The sequence below is a fragment of the Acipenser ruthenus genome, chromosome 10 (genome assembly GCF_902713425.1).
Source record: "Acipenser ruthenus chromosome 10, fAciRut3.2 maternal haplotype, whole genome shotgun sequence".
Classification (NCBI taxonomy): domain Eukaryota; kingdom Metazoa; phylum Chordata; class Actinopteri; order Acipenseriformes; family Acipenseridae; genus Acipenser; species Acipenser ruthenus.
Window position 1 is genome coordinate 45,130,214 of NC_081198.1, and position 22,488 is coordinate 45,152,701.

Genomic DNA, 22,488 nt, shown 5'->3' on the forward strand with positions numbered 1-22,488 from the left:
AGGTCATTACCAAGAACTAAGACAATTATTTTAAGAACTCAGTAAATACTTGATTTACATTCCCTTTACAGTACGTGGTACCGGAATTACTTTTTACATTTTTTTTTTAAAAGACACAATTCTGACCTCATCCCAAAAAAAGTTTTGTTGCTGACTTATCCGTCATCTAATTTGGCTATCAGTAGCTAAAATTATATGAAATATATAATCAATACACAACCTGCGTTACATATGTACATTGTAGGTCATATTGCCTAATTTTAACAATACAGACAGGTAAGTAATCCGAGTAATTACTTTAATACTACAAATTCAGAGACACTGACTAGTTTTCCAATGGTTCCTTAATCAAGGTAATTTATTCAGGAACTAAACAACACCAATGAAAGCAGTAAGCTTTCAAAGGAAGATTTCTTGGCAAATCTGATAACGATCCAGACTCCCTGGCCCCTCAAAGGTCCTAGAAGCGCTAATTGGACCATAGTAAATGGAAAAGATATTTAGGAAAATTAAAAGACTTCAAAACAAAATAAGTAATAAGGAAGGTCCACAGAAATTAAGAAAACACTGACACTAAATAAAAATTCTGAATCAAACAAATCAGTAACAAATAACATTTAAAATAACTAAAATTAACTAAATTCAAGTTCTGATCTGCCTGCATTGAACCCTGACATGTTTTATACCAAAAGAAAGGTAAATATTATAGGAACATATAAATACAACCTGCTATAAACTGGGAATCATGTGGCAAGTTTTATTTCCTTAAAAAGTTATGAGCACCTATTTTAAGAAAATCATTCAGAAATTCACACAGACACAAAGGAGACAGTGCTAAACACCTAATTTGTTCCCAAATCACATGACAAGAGCTTCAGCCAATAAAAGTTGTCTTCAAAATGGCTTCTAAGCTGTTTAGTTATATCACTTCTCCATGTCTTCAAAAATGGCTTTCAACCTGTTGTAATTGTACTACAGCCTTCAAATTGCCTTACGGAGGAACCCAGTCTTTAAGATACTAACTATACTACAGAAACTTCACACAAGTATTACATAAGATTAACGCTTATTAAGGTTGCCTAAAAAGAGAGGTGAGCCTAGATGTTAAAATATATGTGTGTATGTGATTGGCTTTCCAAGATCCACTTATTACCAGAAGAAACTGAAACGTATAACATCTTTTGTATTGTAAGGCCCAAAATATTATGTACATTCAGTAGCAGTAAAAAGATTAGTTGTATCATACCCTTTACCATGAGTATGTGCAGTATATACTATAATTAGGCTGTGGATAGGATGAAATATGTGGTTTTCCCGCCCACTGCTCGGTGTATTGGTACTGTAGGTGTAATCACCAGGCTCCGGTATATATTGTTTCATATTGCCATCAGTTATAAGGTTGTGAAGTGAAGGTCAAAGTAAGCATATTTCCATATTTGCATGATATATTCATATAAAAGTTATTTTGGTATTTCCAATATAGCACTGCTCAAATGCATTCAGCACTTTAAGAAATAGATTATGGTTTTCGAATGGATAGTCCACTCTCATTGAAGAGGACTGTAAATACATAATTAGTTATATAATTCACCTGCTACTGACATTCTGAATTAAAGCAATCATGGGGTGCATAACTGATTAAACATCTACACAACAGAAAGCAACAGCTTATGATTTACTGAGCGGACCGTGGAGTAATCACATCATTACTCTGTCGACTGCTATCTATCACATTTTACTGCGCTTAACGAAGATGGATTTAGTTTCAAAGAGACAAGAAGCAGCCAATAAATATTGTCAGTCTGCTGTTCACCTGACTTTATCCCAAAGTGACGACAGCTAACTTACAAATAATTGAAGAACATTTGTTTGAGATACCTGTAAGAAGTGGTCAAAATCACCATGGGAGCTCTTAGCATGAGCACTCACAACGCAAAAAGGTATTTTTAAACAACCCTAAACTAATTGACATAAAGACTCTTAACTATGGTGTCAACCTGATCCATATCAAAGTCAAATGTTGTGTTACAATGTTATATAGGTTGTTTTATAGTGAACATCTGCAAAAGTAGACACTGTCAATATGGTCAGATATCAATCATCTTTTTCAATAACTTTTCTACAGTTAGGATCCAAGCTTTGAGAAACAAAGAGTTCTTTCCAGCCTTGTCTCCAAACCCATGTGTTTTGTTACACAATCGTGATAATGAATTTCGACAGAAGCCACAGTCAGTGTGTATGTACATCTGTATATTATAAAGCACGTGAAGATCATTGGACTCAAATGATCACAATACAGGATAAAGCTTTAACCACCCAGCTGTCCATTTGTTCTGTCAATTTCCATGTCAAATTGTGTTGCACATTCATTCCTAGTCCTCAAATAGCAATTTGAACAGTTTTCCAAACAACTTTTATTTCCCAATGGCAGCATTATATATACATAGATATATATATATATATATATATATATATATATATATATATATATATATATATATATATATATATCTATTACAATTGCAGCATTATAACAGTGCAACAAAAAGTCATATCACTATTTAGAAATTATTTTTTGTGCTATAGATTTCAAAGCAGATGCCGTTCAAACTCTCATCAATGCTAATATCTTTATCTAGTACATATACATCAGGAAACTGTCATACAGGGTGATAGATGTGGTAAACTTACTTTCTATCTTCCACAGTTTCAGGTTATATGCATTATCATCTGTAGAGTGCACTTCAGCAGCAGAATACATTGGTTCTTTACAACCCCTTGTAACATCAACAAATAAATAAATACCCTTATCTCATTCTCTGTAGCCAGCTGGTGTCCATTTTTTTGTACTCCCAGCTGTGCTATCTATGGACGGGCTGGTCTGTCAAGCACATTTCTTAGGGACTGCTGTCATCTGCCAGCGAAAAACAAAACTGCAGACTTTAGTCTACCACGTCAAAAGACGTGGTAAACTTTGCAGATGCACATATAACCCCTATACGCTATTCTCATGGGAGTGACAAATTGCGCTCCACGTGGAAATTGCAGGATAAGCAGTGGGTGGTTAAGTTTGAACAAAACCAACTCAAATATCCCAGAATAATTTCACATTCACAAAAACAAAAAACTGTACAAAATAAATAAATAAAAATCCATAACACACCTAGGAATTCAACCTCAGCCAACATTAACCACCTGCCTGTGGAATCTTAGAATTTTAACCTTCACTCAAAAATGATAAACTCCATCAGTAGATCCAACAGCCAATCACAGGAGACTAGAATGCCTCCTGTCAGTCAATTGGCATAATTTTGTTATAATGGCTAACAGGTGGTCAATCCTTGAGATATGGTGTGAAGCCAATGACTCCAAAGCAATAAAACATTGGATGGGGATACTTAAAAGTACTAACTACAGAAGCTGAACTCTAATTAATTATTTCAATAAAATTCCTCAGACAGCTATAATGCAGGAAATCATTCAAGACGCTGAGGAAAAATATATTGAGACCATGCGGTCTAATCATGTGAAAAATGATTCATTAACATCCCTGCCCTTTTCAACAGGTAGGACGCTAAGCTGTTTTGGAATTATACAGTGATTGTTCTTCAGTCACAAGTCCCCTAAAGAACACTGTTGTTCATACATGTACGGGAGGAGTTTGTTTTTTTGCAATTAATAGGTTTAACCTGTACAGCATGGTAATCAGTTTATATATCTGTACAGTATGAAAGCAAACCGTTAGTGTATTAATTGACTGTTGCATGCCTTTGATACAAATACTGTACTGTAGATTCAGGTCAAATAAAAACAAATGTATGTATGCACATTGTATGTAATGCAGCACTATATATATATATATAAAAAAAACACTTTAGAGCAGTGTGGTGCATTGCATAGCATTAAATCCATCTTTAATAGTATCAAAATGAATACAGAGAATACAAATATTTCTGTGCCCTTATTTTATAGTATATTATAATCCCCTCAACCTCTCTCTCTCTCTCTCTCTCTCTCTCTCTCTCGTATAAAACACGAATCTCAATAACCATTCCTTGATATGGTACTTTAATGAAAATGCTGTCATTAGACACTTAATAACTCAAAGAAAGTGGTTCCATGAGTTTCGTGACGCTCATCTTTTATATACCAAATATTTCAGAAAGGACAAAAGCTCTAAGTTAAACCAAGAAAATTGATTTCTTTTTTCATTTATTTAATTTTTTTTTTCTAAATGATGGGTGAAAGGAGTCTTTCAATTCATCAACTGTCAGGCAATAAAAAAGAAATGTTACCTTAAGCACCTTTTTGACAGTTAAATTGGTACCATTTAGTTAAAAAGAATAGCAGTAACCATTACAAAGCTCTTACTAGATGTACCGAGTGTTGAGCTGTGCAATACATCACAGGCACTGCCACTTTATGTTTGAGTGAATAGATTTTTCACAAATGGCTGCTAACACTTAAAGTTCGAAATGGCAGAAACAGATCTGGCCACATTACTTTATTTCACAACATCCTGGCTGTTGCATTGACTTAGCACCTAACACATCAATGTCAAGACCAATGCATAAAAAATGACCCCTTCTGTTAAGTATTCTGCTGCTAAGACACAGAAAATTGGGCATTAAAGCAGTTGGTCTATAGCCAAGATACATCTTGGCCACATAAAAAGACATCACGCAGCATTCATTTCTTTGATTAAGCTACCGGTTCAGGCAATAATTTGACAACATATAACATCAACTTGACTCCCCATTTCTAATGTCAGTGAAGATGTGTGCACATTTAAAAGAGGGGCATCTCCCCAGCTGTCTTGTTTAACAAGTATATTTTATATCACATGTTAGTTCTGTCACAATTATTCAACCACTGGAACTTCAATCACAGGCACAAGGAGTTTAAGAGTGCTAAGCAATATTCCTCTGGGTTCCTATAATCATGCTTAAGAATAACTCCCAAAAATGTTTTTAACAATGGAAAGGAGACTTATATTACTGATGGCAGGAAGCATAGTGAATACAGGAAACACCTGCAGTTCTCTATTCTTTTCATACTGTGACCTTTATGAAAATGCAAAGCACTCCTTGTGTTTTTAACTGGAGTTATAATAATAATGATAATAATAATAATAATAATAATAATAATAATAATAATAATAATAATAATAATAATAAACAAGGTATATTTTTAAAGATCATTAATTCTTAAAATGCTTCTAGTACAATGCACTGATTTTATATTGCACAGATACTACTTACTTTATTTAGTGTTACTGAAATCCTTATTACACATTGACAAATGTGATTTGCAACCCATAAATTAAAACCAGTACAGGAAACAATACATATCATAAGGGGTACTGCAGGAAAGAGGGACATGGAAATAGACTCCTCATCCAGCTGTAGCTGCATTTACTGAGCCCACTGAGAAACACATTGCCATGCTGCCTGGTAGAATGGTTTCTGAGATATGAGGCTTTGACACTGTGGTAGTGGCAGCTTTATAAAATACCTGACATGAAAGGATTAGATTTTCTTGCATGATACCCAAGACACAACTTGACTGAGAGAATCACAAAGTACAGCTGGGTATGAAGCCAACATCTCAAAGCATTATCTCCAACATTTATTTGATTATATCTGTAAGAAGTTTCATTTTTTCAAGCTACCTAACAAGTGGACAGGGTGACAAACAGCATGGGTTGGACAGCACCTGCCTCTGAAATAGAAGGGAAGAAATAGAGATGAAATACACAGCTGTCACTCAAACTGCATGGACTCTCCTTAAAAAAAGCATCACAGTGGATTAAACTTATGAAGCAGAAAGAATTGTTCTAAGAAAAGATGTAACCCACAAAAAAAGCTGTCATGTGAATGTTTGTTGTATTTCAAAACATATTGTACACAGTGAGTGGAACTTATGTTATATTTTCAGTATGATCTACTTGTGTCATTGACAGCATAACAAGAGAACAATATCGGACCAGTTAACTGGATTGAAAAGTGTGCTCAACAACGTGTTAGCTTGGTTTAATGGCGGTCATAAAAGTGGTTGTCCATAACATGTACTTTAAAAAGAAAAGTGTGTTAAGTGGTGGTGTCATGATTGTTGACACCAGGGGTGAAATTCTCAACATACAAGCGCAGGTATCCTACACGATACATTTATGAATACAAAATAAGCCTTAAAAAATAACTGATCAATTATAACCAATTCACCATAAACAAGGAAGCTGAAAATATTGAAAGATTTGTATCCTCTGCATGTATCACTCAGTCATCTACTGTAATATAACACTTGAGTTAAACCGTAATTGACAAACATTAAGAAATATTACACTATGCAGTAACTGCTGTAGAGATAGAGTTTTGTTTCAACATATCCTAAAAAAGGATGATGTTATAAAAAATGGTATTAAAAAAACACTGTGCTATGAAAAGATGATACAAAAAGGTCTAAGTCAAACAATGCACAATAGGGGCTAAAATACTGCTCTTTTATGTAATAGGCACTATGACTACTAATGATGTACTTGACTTGGCCATTTTGATCTCCGTAGTATTCTCAGCAATCATTCCCATACTTTCCAGGCCCTGGGTACTCACCTACAAAAGAACCTAGCCATGCTACAATAATAGCCTTGGATTAGAACACATATGCCTGTTTCTTTTTTGTATTTTTTACTTATTACTACATAATATATTCTGTGTGTTTCTCTGTTTCTGCGTAGATTAATTACCATGATATATTCCATAAAAAGATTTTCCAGGCAGAAACAGCATAAAAGGAGACATTAATATATATATATATATATATATATATATATATATATATATATATATATATACAGTACTGTGCAAAAGTTTTAGGCAGGTGTGAAAAAATGCTGTAAAGTAAGAATGCTTTCAAAAATAGACATGTTAATAGTTTATATTTATCAATTAACAAAATGCAAAGTGAGTGAACAGAAGAAAAATCTACATCAAATCAATATTTGGTGTGACCACCCTTTGCCTTCAAAACAGCATCAATTCTTCTAGGTACACTTGCACACAGTTTTTGAAGGAACTCGGCAGGTAGATTGGCCCAAACATCTTGGAGAACTAACCACAGTTCTTCTGTGGATTTAGGCAGCCCCAGTTGCTTCTCTCTCTTCATGTAATCCCAGACAGACTCGATGATGTTGAAATTTGGGGCCAATCAGATGCCTCCCTGATGGTATTGCATGATGGATAAGTATCTGCCTGTACTTCTCAGCATTGAGGAGACCATTAATTCTGACCAAATCCCCAACTCCATTTGCAGAAATGCAGCCCGAAACTTGCAAGCAACCTCCACCATGCTTCACTGTTGCCTGCAGACACTCATTCGTGTACCGCTCTCCAGCCCTTCGGCGAACAAACTGCCTTCTGCTACAGCCAAATATTTCAAATTTTGACTCATCGGTCCAGAGCACCTGCTGCCATTTTTCTGCACCCCAGTTCCAGTGTTTTCGTGCATAGTTGAGTCGCTTGGCCTTGTTTCCACGTCGGAGGTATGGCTTTTTGGCCGCAAGTTTTCCATGAAGGCCACTTCTGACCAGACTTCTCCGGACAGTAGATGGGTGTACCAGGGTCCCACTGTTTTCTGCCAATTCTGAGCTGATGGCACTGCTGGACATCTTCCAATTTCAAAGGGAAGTAAGCATGATGTGTCTTTCATCTGCTGCAGTAAGTTTCCTTGGCCGACCACTGCGTCTACGGTCCTCAACGTTGCCCGTTTCTTTGTGCTTCTTCAAAAGAGCTTGGACAGCACATCTGGAAACCCCTGTCTGCCTTGAAATTTCTGCCTGGGAGAGACCTTGCTGATGCAGTATAACTACCTTGTGTCTTGTTGCTGTGCTCAGTCTTGCCATGGTGTATGACTTTTGACAGTAAACTGTCTTCAGCAACCTCACCTTGTTAGCTGAGTTTGGCTGTTTTCCTCCCACTTTTATTCCTCCTACACAGCTGTTTCTGTTTCAGTTAATGATTATGTTTCAACCTACATATTGAATTGATGATCATTAGCACCTGTTTGGTATAATTGTTTAATCATACACCTGACTATATGCCTACAAAATCCATGACTTTGTGCAAGTGTACCTAGAAGAATTGATGCTGTTTTGAAGGCAAAGGGTGGTCACACCAAATATGGATTTGATTTAGATTTTTCTTCTGTTCACTCACTTTGCATTTAGTTAATTGATAAATATAATCTATTAACATGTCTATTTTTGAAAGCATTCTTACTTTACAGCATTTTTTCACACCTGCCTAAAATTTTTGCACAGTACTGTATATATATATATATATATATATATATATATATATATATATATATATATATATATATATATATATCCCTGGTATTATGGTTTCTGCACAATAAACAAAAGTGGCAAAAGACACATTTTCATAAAGTAATATCCTTGCTGTGATTTACCTAGGCCTTTTTTCTTTTCTTTTTTTTTTTTTTTAGATGAACACGCAAGTAAAGTTTAACTTCAATAAACTCTTCAAAATGTTTTAGAAAAGAGGGCATTGTACGAAGAAAAAACACCTCACCGTTTTGGTTTTTGTTTATTACAGTCCTCACAACAAAACAAAACAAAACATTGATCACTATACTTAACATGTACCTTGCAAGTTGGGTCCATGTTTGAAAAGCGTGAAGCACACCTACATCTGTATCCCGATTCAGACTCGCTTACCAAAATCTGAAGCAGCATTTTCTTGATCCTGTTTTTTTAGTGTTAATCTCTACTGTCCTACACATCACTTGCCATTTTAGAAACATTCATGCAAATTCTGTGCAAAATGTGTTATGATAACTATTTCTAATATTTATCAACCATGTAATTTATGGAGAACACTGATGTGGCTTTTTGCCTTCAAATTCACGTGCAGGAATGTTTGTTTAGAATATTTCAGATAGTTTCTCTGCCACACTAAAGAAAAATAATGATTACTTCATAATAATCAAAATGACTCCATACCACTGTTTTCACATTGCACTGCTAAGGTCTTCTCTCGTTGATCAACAAATGAGCACTGACACAAAGTTAAATGGGCGGAGATTTGTGACTCATGCCAAAATGAAATCTGATCAGAATGAAAGCTCAGCCAATCAACATTCAGTGATTATACTGACATTAATGGTTACCAATAGCAGCTAAATGAAACAGAAGCAGTATGAGGAAACAGAATGCAAGAAGCACGAACTGTGCTGAATGAAAGCGCATTTGAGAAACGTTGCGCTAGTGGACTGTGTGAGTGGATGGAATGCATCCGCATTGGGTGAAAAGCAGATTAAATAAGTCCAGGTACCCAGTACCCGCCATCAAAATAAGTCCTGGTATACAGTACCGGTGAGTACCGGCAGAATTTCACCCCTTGTTGACACTATTGGTAGGGAAAAGACTCACAAACTCAGACAACAAATAGTGTTCAATTGCCATAAGATGTATTATTTTCTTTTTTAATAAAAGTGCTTCCGAAGCAGAGCTTCAAAATGTCTTGCATAGGGCCCTTACTCACTCTCTACCTGTTACTAAAAAATGATGGTGCCTAAAATAATATTCTCTTTCAACAGTGCCATCCCCTGAGCTGCATGCCTATATAACTAATTTCCCAAGACAACATTCCCTTAGACCTCCCAAATAGAGAATAATATCCAATTCACCCTTGCTCCAAACTCTCATAGATTAAATTATGGGGTACAAAAAAAACATAAAAGTGCTAGATATGTTATTTAACAGTAAGGCACCTTGACAGGGAAACAATGGATACCTGTAAAGGAAGCCATTTGCAAGCAAATTAAATCAGCCACATGAAGCCGTTTACATCTCCACCACTACTGTTTGTGGGATATGTAGAAGGCAAGAATTAAATGTTGCTGGTACCTCTAGATACAAAAAGACGTGCTATAGCTCAGTTTCACGCCAAAGGTCTAGCTGCAATCAGGTCACTTGACCTACTGCACAGGTGATTTAATACCAAGAATGGTCAGTTTGTTTGTCCATTAAAAAAATGTATTGTGCCACATTAAAGTATACAGAACAAGCTAATAAGCAAAATATCTTCAACATGAAAGAAGAGGGACCATTGATAATGTTGCAAGTGCTAATATAAAGTAACAAATGGATTATAAAATACTGGATAGCACTCCATCAATTGCCATGCCTATTAACATTAGCATCCACTACAGTACTGGTTTGAATTAAAATTCACAATTTAACAATAACAAAAAAGGACCCTTCATTTTTATAGGAAGTTCTTTGATCAGGATCTCATAACAAATAGCAAATATCATCTGGGTTTCTGATTAAACATTTAGAAATAAGTAAATAATTCAAAGTAAGTTAACACCACTCAGCCTCCACTGGGAGGAGTGACACTTTTACTAATTCAAAACTTAAAAGTGAAAATGAAGTCAAATACTGCAGTCCTATGACTCTCTAAACAAACCCAGAGCTTTAGATTAAAAGCCAGGGACACCTATTCAGTCAAGTTCATACATCATGGAAATATTTATGTTCAGGGTTACAATATCTAAAATGAAAATGTTCATGCGAATAGGCTAATGCTTAACACTTGACTTATATTATCTGACATATTTATTATCACTGTCATGTTGTGTTAACAGGCTGGCATATGCTACCATGCAATCATAACAAACATATTTTGCACATTTTTCTATCCTCATAAACCTACAAATAATGCACAGCATACATGTATGTTTCATTGATGTTAACAGTTCACAGCAGACTTTCAGTTATGTAGCATGCCTGTTCTCTTCCACTAAAGCATTGTAAGGGTCTCATAACTATTTTACACACTTACCTTAAAAGCAAACTTCATTTTTAATAAATAAGGATCATTAATGTGACGGCAGTTATAGATCAAGCCATGATCTTTTGTGGTATAGTTTACAGTCAAACAAGAGTTTGTTGTTAGATGTGATTCAGGGCAAGTGTACATGTTAATTATTGATGATTCCACTTCCCATTCGTTGAGGATATGAATCCCTATGGAAATACTGCATAGCAGCTCCAAGGTAACGCTAAATGGGTAACGCAAAACAAATTTAACAAGTAACAATGCGTGACTGAAGACATAACCAAAGTTCTCCATTAATCCTCACAAAATGCTCATGTTTGTGTTACCTATGCAGAATCACACACTATGTTGAGCCTACTAAGAAAATCTATACATTTTAATAAAACCAAGATTGTAGCGGTTCTGAGGAAGATACTAGGCAAAGTGCTGATTTGCTTTGATCTGATTTGCCCATTAAAACAGGTTGGCCGGTGACGTGTTTTACAGCTGGTCATCGATTTATGGAAAATAATTTGGCATTGAAACCCGATGAAAAAGATGAAAAAAATACAGGCAGAAGTCTTGTGGGAACCAATACAATGACCAAGAGGTTATCACACAGTTCCCAGATTGGTAGGAATTACGTAGCTTTCATGGTTGGGGATGTTATCTGAGTATTCCTAGGAGAGAATTACTACTGAGATTATATATATATATATATAAATAAAAGATGATTAAATCACTGTCTTACTTAAAGCTTCTGCTGTTTACTACAAGCCAATTGAAATTCAACAAAAGCAGCTAAACCCCACTGTAAGTAAAAGGTGGATGATACAAAAAGAATCAAGGCTAATAGACAGCAAGACATCTTCAACTGGTATCACTGGCGTTCTATAAGGTTACCAATGAATTCCCTTTGATTTCAAATTAATTCTTTTTTATTCTTGCAGGGTGTTTCTGTAGCAGTAACTCCGTTTGATAGTACTATAAAACCCTAAAATAAGCTGGCAGTGTAATTATAAATCATGCATCTGTAATATGTACTTACTTTCAACAATGATGTGTCTCCCTGTCCAGTCGTCATTGATAACCTGGATATTCCCAAAATGAACATCGCTGAAGAAGATGCGATTAGTTCCTTTTACCCTTTGGCTATAGTCAAAGGCAAGAGCTATGACATTCTTAAAATAGGCAGGGTTCTCATAAGGCTTTATTGGAGAGTTTAAATTGGTCTCATCTGAAAGGTGAATACTCTTCAGTATGGTTCTCTCAGAATACAGCAGGTAGCCGTCATAATTCTGACAATGAAGTCCATCCTCAGAGAGATAGCCATGGGCACAAGCACAGGTCCTCCGCCCATTTCCAAGATAGAAGCAAAGCTGCTGACAGCCACCATTATTCTTGGCACAAGGATTCGTACCTGTAGGAAAGAAACATATTACTGCATGCTAATAGCTGTCTAACTAGTGGATTATAATAAACCCCTATTTTAATCCTGTCTCCAGGAGACTCATGTTGTGTTGAAATGTATGAATATTGTATTTTTTTTATAATCGTTAGAACACATTTTCCTACAGTATATTGGTAACATTATTAGTGTTATCAAAAATCAGCTGACATCCAAAATATACTAATCACATAATTTAGTGTCCTGTAAATCTGTAAATGGGAATACTCAGTGATCAAACATTCCAGAAAAAGCTATGTCATCACCAGGGTTATAAGTTAGGGGCAATTGAATTCCCTCCAAAAAAATTGTTGTTTATTTTACCCTGATTGTTCTCCCTAATTTACAATGTCCATTTATATTCCGTCACCGCAGCAATTGCCCACAACAGTGCAAAAGAACTAAGGTCAGAGTGCATCCTGGTCAGTAGGGCCTGGCCAGTAGTGCCCGCTGTAGTACAATGAGGAGAAACAGGTCCTGCAGGTTTTGCCTCCCTAACCCACAAAAACGCCAAAGTCAATGCGACACTCCCTTTGGAATCCTCAGCAAAGACTGCATGATTTACACCACACAACTGTGCTTTTACCATGGGAGTCACTCAGGGACTCTAAAATCCATAAAAGTTAAGTAGATCTTAATGCCTCCAATGTCTTATGTAGCAAAGGCACTGGCGTGTGGCATACATGGTGAGTTATGTGCTCAAGACCTTGCTGGTTTGAATACCTGTCATGCAGAGTTGCAGGTCTTGGCTGGGGGCCCACAAGGAGCGCTGCTTTGACCTTTATGGTCCCATGAATTTGAGACAGTGATCCTGATATCTCCACATTGGTGATCTGAGGCATGAACTGCAGGCTGAGAATTATATTTCTCTGTGCAATGCCTTGCACTATAGTTACTATAAATATTTTAAGTGAAGGTACAGTACCATGCATTTTCTCATATCCTAGCTATAGATAAACTATTTATCATAGGAGACACAAGATTGTGCACTCCTCCAGTTTAATCTATAATATTAAAAAGTAAACAGTGAGACATCATGAAAAATGGTTTGTTAACCTGAAATACATCCATCTCATGCTAACAATGAAGTGTTATCTTATTACTAAACAATGAACATATCACAGCAGATACAGAACAATAAATCTGTTTCTGACTCAAGCTGTTTTTTATTCTATCAAGATGTTCACCCTTTTTCTAAACTGAATTTTCATGCTTGTAGACAGATAAAAAGCTGACAGTAGTGCAGACTCAAGCCATCTGTCTATCCTCAGTGTACATTTATCAGAATTTGGTGTAGCACAATGGTCAGGCCCCTTTTAGAACACATTTTACAAAATAAGTTTACAAAATAATTGCATGCTACTTATTAGCAGCAAAAAAATGGAAAGATAGCTCAGCAGATCTGTGGAATAATCTAACGTACTAATACTCATGCCAGTTGTTATTTTTTTCAGCATAAGACATGGATTCTGGTGTGCAAACAAGCAGGACCGCATAATTTGAATCTTTTCAAAACTAGGGGTCAGCGCTCAATGCAGCAGTGTTAATTATAATTTAACATTGCAAGGAAGGTATAATGTTTTTGTTTTTTTTCATGCAGACATGTTCATTATTTAGTTTAACGGAATAATGCTAAATATGTTTGTGTTTTATGTTCATGTGAAATATTTTGGCTTTTGAGAAACACCGTCTCTGACTGAGGCTGAAAGTAGGGTTATCAAGAGAGTGTGTGTGTGACTAGGTGAGAGAAGCAGAGATATACAGTCCCATGGGCTACTGTGATCTAAAGCTTTAGACAGGCTGAGACATATAATCTAAAGTTTTAATTGGGTCAAAAGATTGCGAGTCGTTTATGTTTACTTGTTTATTATAAAGCTATAGACTATTGTTCAAATTAGCCTTGTGTATAGACAGGCAAGTATCACTGCCATCAAACGCAAGGTGTCGAGGACATGCAGGGTTGTATGGCCAGCAGAAGTCCCATAGCAGCTTTTAATAAGCCCAAAATAACAAAATAAACAAAACATATGATAAAGATAACTTAGGTTGGCATGTTATGCAGTGTTGGCATTAAAATTTGCACACAGTTATCACAGCTCTATGTTATTTGAAACTTTTTAAAAGCTGTTCTAAATGCACCATCGCCATAATAGTCCAGTAGACAAAATAGGGTTAAGTGTAAAAATGCATACCAACAAGATTTTTTTCTTTTTACTGAAATGAGTACTTCAAGGTGTTCCACTTAAGATTCTGATGGGTGCCCAGCTGGCATTGTTGAGCATTTTTTTCTATGACCAAAATAAAATATGTGCATTTTTACATATTCGATCCTGCATAGCAGTGACTGTATACTATACAATAATTTCAGTAATAGGTAAATGTGTCTGTAGGTCTAATTAGTAAACTATTTCAGCTTCCAGGTCTGTTTACATGATCTTTCTAGCTTCACTGCCTCTGAAATGGGCATAGAAGTAAGTGAAACTTCATGTGTAGTTAGTACGTAGCTAGCTTCTCAGTATTGCTTAGCATAGCTATTAACATAGTTTTCTCCTCCGTGCAGGTCAAGAAATGAATAAATATTTAACATGAATGCACAGAATACAGAGAACTGCTTTCTTAATTGTAGATGACAGGTCCGCTCATTACTGGTGGAACTGCAAGGCTACAGAACACCATTAAATCCAGCAAATCCAGAAAGACAATATAGATTTACAAGAAGGTTTAGAAAAAAAATCAAAATCTGATAATCAAATTTCATAATACATGTGTTTCAAGTTACACATCCAAATCACATATTCAGAAAGTGCTGAAACAGAGTGATCCACCTCCAAAAAGACGATCCCAACAGCCAAGCTTTCACTTAACCAGTGTTGCCTGATTTGCGGTGACAAGTGCTTACCTAAAAACCCCAAGAATCCAAACAGATGGAAACGTGTTGTTCAGTGTAAAACTGTAGAAGTAAAGCAGCACATACTAAAAACCTGTAATGAGAGAGAGGATGACCGAGCAGCACAGGTGCACATCCGTGTCATGGGAGCAGTTTCAGATCTGCATGCGGCAGATGCTCAATATCATTATGACTGCTACACCGCATTTACAGGAAAATGTAATGTTTCTTCAGCAGATAAAACCCTAGACCCAACTGATGTTGCTTTCAGGAACGTTGTGTCTGCTATTGAGGATGACCCCAGAAGTATGTGGAACTCAGTTGAGATGTATGAGTTTGTTTCTCATAATCTGTCAATGTACAGCACAGATGCAGTAAACTACTCCTCAAGCCAGATATAAACCTGGAGCAACTGTGTGAGGTCAATGCCCGAGAAAAAGATGTCATGAAAACCGCTTTGTCTGTATGGGGGCTCCCCAACAACTAACCTAAACACTCTCAGGTACCAGATCTTCAGCAAAAAGAAGGAACCTCCCAAAATCAAAACCCTTCCTCCAACCAATGACTCTGCAGCAAACCATGTCAAACGAGCCCATCTTCAGACACTAATCTGGTGTGTAGCAGACCAGAAGGATCCACCGGATGTGGACATTACCAACTTTGGTTGGAAATTTGATGACCATCATGTACCCCAGCCAGATGTTGGACCCACTGAAGTTGCCCCAGCAAGTCTGCTGCAGGTTGTTGCATGCTCCTGCAAATTTGAGATTCCCTGTGCAAACTGCCAGTGTAGCTGACACACAGCTGGACTGTCCTGTACATCATCCTGCAAATGTGAAGACCAAAATAACCGCCACAATGAGAAAGCGGTCAGGCTGCCTATTGCTGAAGATTCTGATGGAGAGCAGAGTTGATATTAGTGTACGGACTACTAGCATGTTTCTAGTAATACTGTAATCCAAAAATCCATAACACAGAGCAAATAAAGGGATTTCCAGGACATTCCTACTGCAACATATACCTTATTCATGTAGTAATAAGCATACTTAAAGTGTTCTCTATGACAAAATGAATCATTTAGAAAAATACATTTATAATATTTACTGTGGTTGACATAGGTTTTTCAGTACCAGTAATTTGTGTTTTAGTACTGGTTATTATAACTGTCAAATAGTTATTTTTACACCCTAAAAGTGATTGTTTTCATTACCTATTTGTTAATAAAAAAATAATTATAAGAATTGGCATTAATGGCACAATAAAAATCATAGATAACTTTGAGTTGTGTGTTTTATATCATGTAAAAACGGAAATAAGCATTTTCTGGCAGACTTATAACTGATAATTAGAAATCACATTTTCTTAAATAAAATGCTTAGGATGCCAGCTGAGCACCCATCAGAATCTTAATTGGGACACCTTGAAGATCTCATTTCAGCAAAAAAAAAACCTTGTTATACACAGCTTTACGGTTCTCGCTCATTTCTACTAGACTATAATTAAAATCCTAGGGTTAGTGCTGTAAGAGTTAAGTAGGGCAGGAAAAGTGAATACCTTTTTATTAGTTTGACTGAGTAACACCAGGTTTAAAGTGTGAATTGAAACCTCTGTGACTCATGAACACAATTTCTATAAAAAATGGACCTCTTCAGCTCATAAAAAAATTCTGTCCAAGGAAACCACGTTATATTCTCACACCTCTTATACCTTTAACCCTATCAAAGTTTTCGCATACATTTAGCATGCCTTAGTAGTCCCACTTGTAGTTATAACATGATGTGTGTCAGGGCAAGGATTAATAACACCATTAAACTAAGCCTTAACCTTTCTCTTGGGCTCTGTTAAAGACTTTCACATCTTTCAGGTTTATCCCGAGGCCACTTCTTATGGTCAAGGCATCTGTAGCATCACTCTTGAAGCCCCTTCTGATGGAGCCGTTGGCGTGTGCCCTGCCACATACAAGACACAAAAAGTTTAAGAAGAGACAGTCAATGGCCCTTGACTAATTAAAATGAAAAAAACTCATTAAAATACAGTAGACAGCTGGCCCAGCAGAAGGTGAAGGAACCTAACCTTGTCATTGACATTGAGTTATGCAAGATTTAAATAGAAAGGTATCTTTTCTAAGGGAAATTACAAGGCTTTGTGTGATTCTTATTGTGACCTTGCTAGGGAGTGGCCAATCCTACAAGGGTACAGCAGCTGGTTCTGCAATAACGTTTTGAGACTCTAACATTTATGGAAAATAAATTACCTGTCAGACCAGTAGATGTAAGCCCCAAAGACTGCCACTGAAAACATATCCACGTTGCTCCCCGACAGCACAATCTCTCGGCTCTCTCCGCTCTCAAGGTTGATCCTTTCTATCTTGTCTGTGCGGGCGTCACACCAGTATAATGTATTTTCCTGGAATGCAATTTTAAAGTAAACTTCAGTGGGTCATTCTCTTATCTGAGCATTTTATTAACAAAAATCACACAAAGCTCAAAGGATAATGCAGCTTGTTGTTAAAGTATTATTGAAGATCAAACATTTGCTAAAGTGCAGAACAAGCTTAATTTTTTTTTTTTTTTTGTATTTTTTTTTTTTTTTTTTACTTACCTCATAGTCAATTGAGATCCCGTTAGGCCAGGCAATACCTGAGCTAATAAATATAACTTGCTCAGAGCCATCTAAACGTGCTCTTCCAATGCAGGGGGTCTGGCCCCATTCTGTCCAGAACATGTACCTGTGTTACACAATCATTTAGAAATAATTTAGTAGACTGTACAGGAAACTTCACTGGGGCAGAGATTAAACATCCATCCTCCGAACACGGTATTATTCTGTCAATTAATTATATGCAAGGCCCAACAGAAAATAGAATTATACAAACCAAAATCATTGGGAAATCTATCCTTTAATAAAGGTTATAGGCAGTGCTCCACATAAGGTTTGGGGTCTGGGAGTAACTTACCCTCTAATTTGAACACTGAGAGAGTAAAATGTATTTTCAGGGGGTAAAATGCAACATTACCTAGAAGTAATGAGTAATTTCGATAAACACTGTACAATCTTTAATGGTAATGGGGTAGGCATACTGTACAACTAAACCTCTACAAGGTTCTTTATCGTCTCAGCGCATTGTTTGTGAGGTATCACGCTGACTGCAAATTAATTACGTTACTTATATTTTAACATTAAATTCTTAAATTCAGTGAACATGTTAAAACTTCAATATAAAGCCATACACATAAATAAAATAAGGAAATGCATTAATAAGGTATAAAACAGTTAGTTTAATATTAGGCACGTTTTTTAGCGGTTGCCTCTGACGATGGTTCCAGTTGGATTTGTAGCTGGACTGGGTGTTTACGCTTCAACCTGTGTAGCTTTGCATTTTTCTTATTCTTACTGGCCACAAAGACAACAGGGCTAGCAGAGATTGGACAATGTTTGTTGGGTTTTCTTGTGTACAGTTTCCTAGTAACTGAAGACATTGTATTCTTGGAAATGTAGTTGTTAGTGGAAGTTTTAGGGGAGGCGGGAGGGGAGGCAGACAAGCTGTGCAGCAAAATTGCTATGCATATTTTTACGCAATACATTTAAATTTAGTGCGTATTTTGGATTTTTTTAATGCGTCAAAATGGCAGGTAAGCAGCTTATCTGGACCGCTGGTTATAGGTAAGTAACTGTAATATTACATTTTAATAATGTATTTATTAAGTTTGGTACAATTCCATTTCTCTATGTGCATAGTCTTGTTTGTGTTTTGTTGGGAATTATGCGTGGTCATTTGTTGTCTTTTTGCTTTGGGGGTGTCACTGTTCATTGTACATTTGTAGCAGCATTCTGACTGGCTTAAATCTACCTGAAGTGATCTCTGCTATGGTAATATAATCCTCTGTAACTTCAAAGAGAGCTAGCATCAAAGGTTAAAAAGTGAACATGCGGGGCTCCCGAGTGGTGCATCCGGTAAAGGCGCTCCACATGCAGCGTGCACATGGATGCGCCCTATAGCCTGGACATCGCCGGTTTGAGTCTAGGCTATGCCATTACTGACCGAGGAAGGGAGCTCCCAGGGGGCGGCACACAATTGGCCGAGCGCTGCCCGGAGGGGGGGGGGGGGGGGGACGGGGGACTTATGTCGACCAGGGTGTCCTCGGCTCACCACTCATTTTTACTCATTTTTATTTTGAAGCTGAAAACACATTACGTAAGCCACAGAGTTAAAAACACAAAGGCTTTTTAATTGAAAATATCCAGCTCAGATAAAAGAAAATGCTCCAAAGGATCTAATGAAGGTTAAGAATATGTTATAATTTGCTAGGTATCAGAGTATACACTATGTATAGTTAAAGTGCCTGAGAAAAGATAAGTCTAGCTAGCATAAGTTTAAGGGAGAAAACATGAGGTTAATTCAGTCAAATTCAAATTCCAGTCTGCCGCTGAAAAAAAGTATGAGGTAGTTACCAGAATCTTGCATGAAGCAATTATTTTGAACATAAATCCATACCATGCTATGCTATCTAAATGTTTTGGGGGGTAATAGTGCATCTTCTTTTCTACCTAAACAGAATTGGAGCTCAGTGCATTAAACACAGTTGTTCTTTGTTTTATTAAATTGCTTACTTTTAATTTCTTGCTAAAGTGTCATTGTTTTTGTGAATAATTAATGGCAGGTTATTATAACACAAGCCATACCTAAGATTTGGATTCAAACATGTACAATACAGTAATTAACACTGTTATTCATTCTATGGTTGCAGAACAAACAGAAAATTAAACAATATGTCCAATTAATTAGAAGGGTAAGATGATCTAAAAGGTTAAGAAGATTTTTCATATTCATTCAATAATAATGATCCAGTTGAACTGAAAAACAATGCACTAATTATACAAAACCACTCATGTATTTTCTTTAATTTGCCTGCAGAGAATAGCATTGATGTATCTGCCTGATGGGAATCATTAGGGTGTATAGTGAAGGGAGAAGCAGGAGTAAAAGCACGTACCCACCTGAGCTTTAAATGTTTAACTGACTTGAGCTGATAAGTAGTTTAAAAAATGAAACGTATTAATCTTTTCATACTATATTAATGAATGTCATCTTTCTTTAGAAGCAATCGTGCAAAATAAAGATCGGTGAAATCAATAAATATGGCAAGGGACTGATATAAGATTTTTAGAAAAAAATAAAGCAAATTAAATGCCGCAATATAAAGACAATATTGTAGATGGTGTTGTTGGCATCATTCCTTGTGTTTTCTAAGTAAAAAAACAGTAAACTACGTTATTACCAATGACATTCAAAAATTATATCAGTGCACCTGTAAGTAGGATTGAGATTTGACATCTGTTTTTCTAAGACTCTCCAGCAGTCTGAAATTTCACACAGCATAAATAGCATATAATTTTATTTGCAGTGAAAAGATACAATTATTATATTCTGCTATATTTAAATCGGGACAAACTGTTTAATGGACAATATTTTATCTTTTTTTTTTTTTGTTCAATTATTATTTAGTCACTGATTTAGAATTTAACAGACTGATAAACATGCATCCCCTCACTGGCATTCTGATATGCTAATGCAGAACACACTTCACAGCAATGGCTCATTTATAACACCAGGTCATTTTGCAAAGAGACCCTTCCCTGCACACCTGTGTATTTCTATTTATTCAAACATTTTTCATTGCTGAGAAAAGCCCTGTTCCAGGAAGCAATTCATTAATCGTGTGGCCAGCAGAAGCCTTAAGTCTGCTGTACCACATGTGCATTTTATTTCTTTCAGTGTTCCGACACTGAACTCAATTTTACAGCCAATGACAACTGTTATTGTGCCAGTATGAACTTTTTTTTTTTTAAAGCAGACATTTTATTTCCAGTTAATCAACAGAAGCTGATAATCTAATTGAAGCCCAGTTCCTGCAGTGTAGTGTTGAAAAAATATGTAATTAATTTAAGTTCTCAACCAGTGTTGCCGTAGAAAACTTAAGAAAAAGCTGTAATACTAATAAGCACCACCTAAAAATAAGGACCACCTACCTATAACGTTTTTAGATGGTCCCTTAAATGGTCTTATAGAGGTAATTATATGCAGATGTGAATGCATACAGAATCTGTTTCTGGTGTTTTACAGAACAAGTGAGTTATCATATTTTCAGAATCATCGCTAGAAATAAAAGTATGAACCCTGCTATGTTCAAGCATTTTTAAAATGAGAAAAATTACTATTTATGTGAACTAGATTCCATTTCTTGTAAAACCCTTTTTTCCCCCTGTCCAACAATACAATGTACTGCATATGAAATTCTGGTGTGTGATGGTGGATTTAAAAAAAATACTAATATAGAGGGGTGGCTAAGCAATGTATAATATGTGGTACAGAAAAGGGCATTTCAGGATTAAAATAGTTTGTCACAAAACAGTTATTTTAGAAAATAAAAATGTACATTACCCTTTCTCTGGATGCACAGCAATAGCTCTTGGCTGATCAAGCCCATCAGATAAGACCACAGAACGGAACGAACCATTGAGTCTTGCAACCTCAATGAGATTAAAGCTGTGGTCAGTCCAATATATGTTACCTTAGAAATAGAATTTAAAAAAAAAAACATACTTAGCTGCTGCACACTATTTCAATGTAAAATCAAGGTGCACCTTTATACAAAACAGTCAGGCTGCCATTACGGAAACGGACCCCTGCAGGCAAAACTTTAACTGCTTGTGCAAACGAGCTGGCTCTTTTGTGCAGTGGTTAAGATGTTCACTTTGAATAGTAAGAACATTTGTTGAAATTAAGGACAATCCTTTATTTCCTCTTAAAAACAAACACGTACAAGCCCATTATGATTGTTAAATAATGTCTTTGCAACTTTCTGAAACTGTGATGGGGAACTTCCAGCAGATCAACCAGCATGCTAGTAAACTGCAACTCCCAATGTAAAAGGATTACATTCTATCCTACTGGAAATGCAGTTGAAAAAGACTTACCACTGATCCAGTCAACTGCAATCCCTTCTACTCGTCCGATACCATTGGTAATGATGTCTTCCTTCCATGTCTGATCTCGCTTAGCTCTACTGATTCTGTTTAAACCCATATCTGTCCAATAGATTGTGTCATTTTCTGTATTTGAAATATAAAAAAAAAAATTAAAAATAACAAACAATTAAAAAAACAAAATGCATTAGCACCCCACAAACCCCACTATAACTATGTTGTCATTTCACAGAACTGAACAGCCTTAACGTACTGAAAAGCACTGTCAAATGTGATGTGGCTGGATTATATATTTGACATAGATTTAGGTATGATGTAATAACAAA

General features: G+C 36.2%; 1 protein-coding gene across 8 annotated transcripts in view; it reads right to left on the reverse strand.

Moving 5' to 3' along the window:
* LOC117408938 (low-density lipoprotein receptor-related protein 1B-like) overlaps positions 1-22,488 on the reverse strand; it is a 340,463-nt gene that overhangs the window by 81,726 nt on the left and 236,249 nt on the right. For all 8 annotated transcript variants that reach the window (XM_034014443.3, XM_034014419.3, XM_059032361.1 and 5 more), the window contains exons 36-41: positions 22,154-22,288; positions 21,618-21,747; positions 17,777-17,903; positions 17,430-17,581; positions 17,000-17,124; positions 11,890-12,261 (exon numbers count right to left, since the gene is read on the reverse strand). In XM_034014443.3, coding sequence (XP_033870334.3) covers positions 11,890-12,261; positions 17,000-17,124; positions 17,430-17,581; positions 17,777-17,903; positions 21,618-21,747; positions 22,154-22,288 — 1,041 coding nt within the window. The remainder of the gene's footprint in view (positions 1-11,889; positions 12,262-16,999; positions 17,125-17,429; positions 17,582-17,776; positions 17,904-21,617; positions 21,748-22,153; positions 22,289-22,488) is intronic.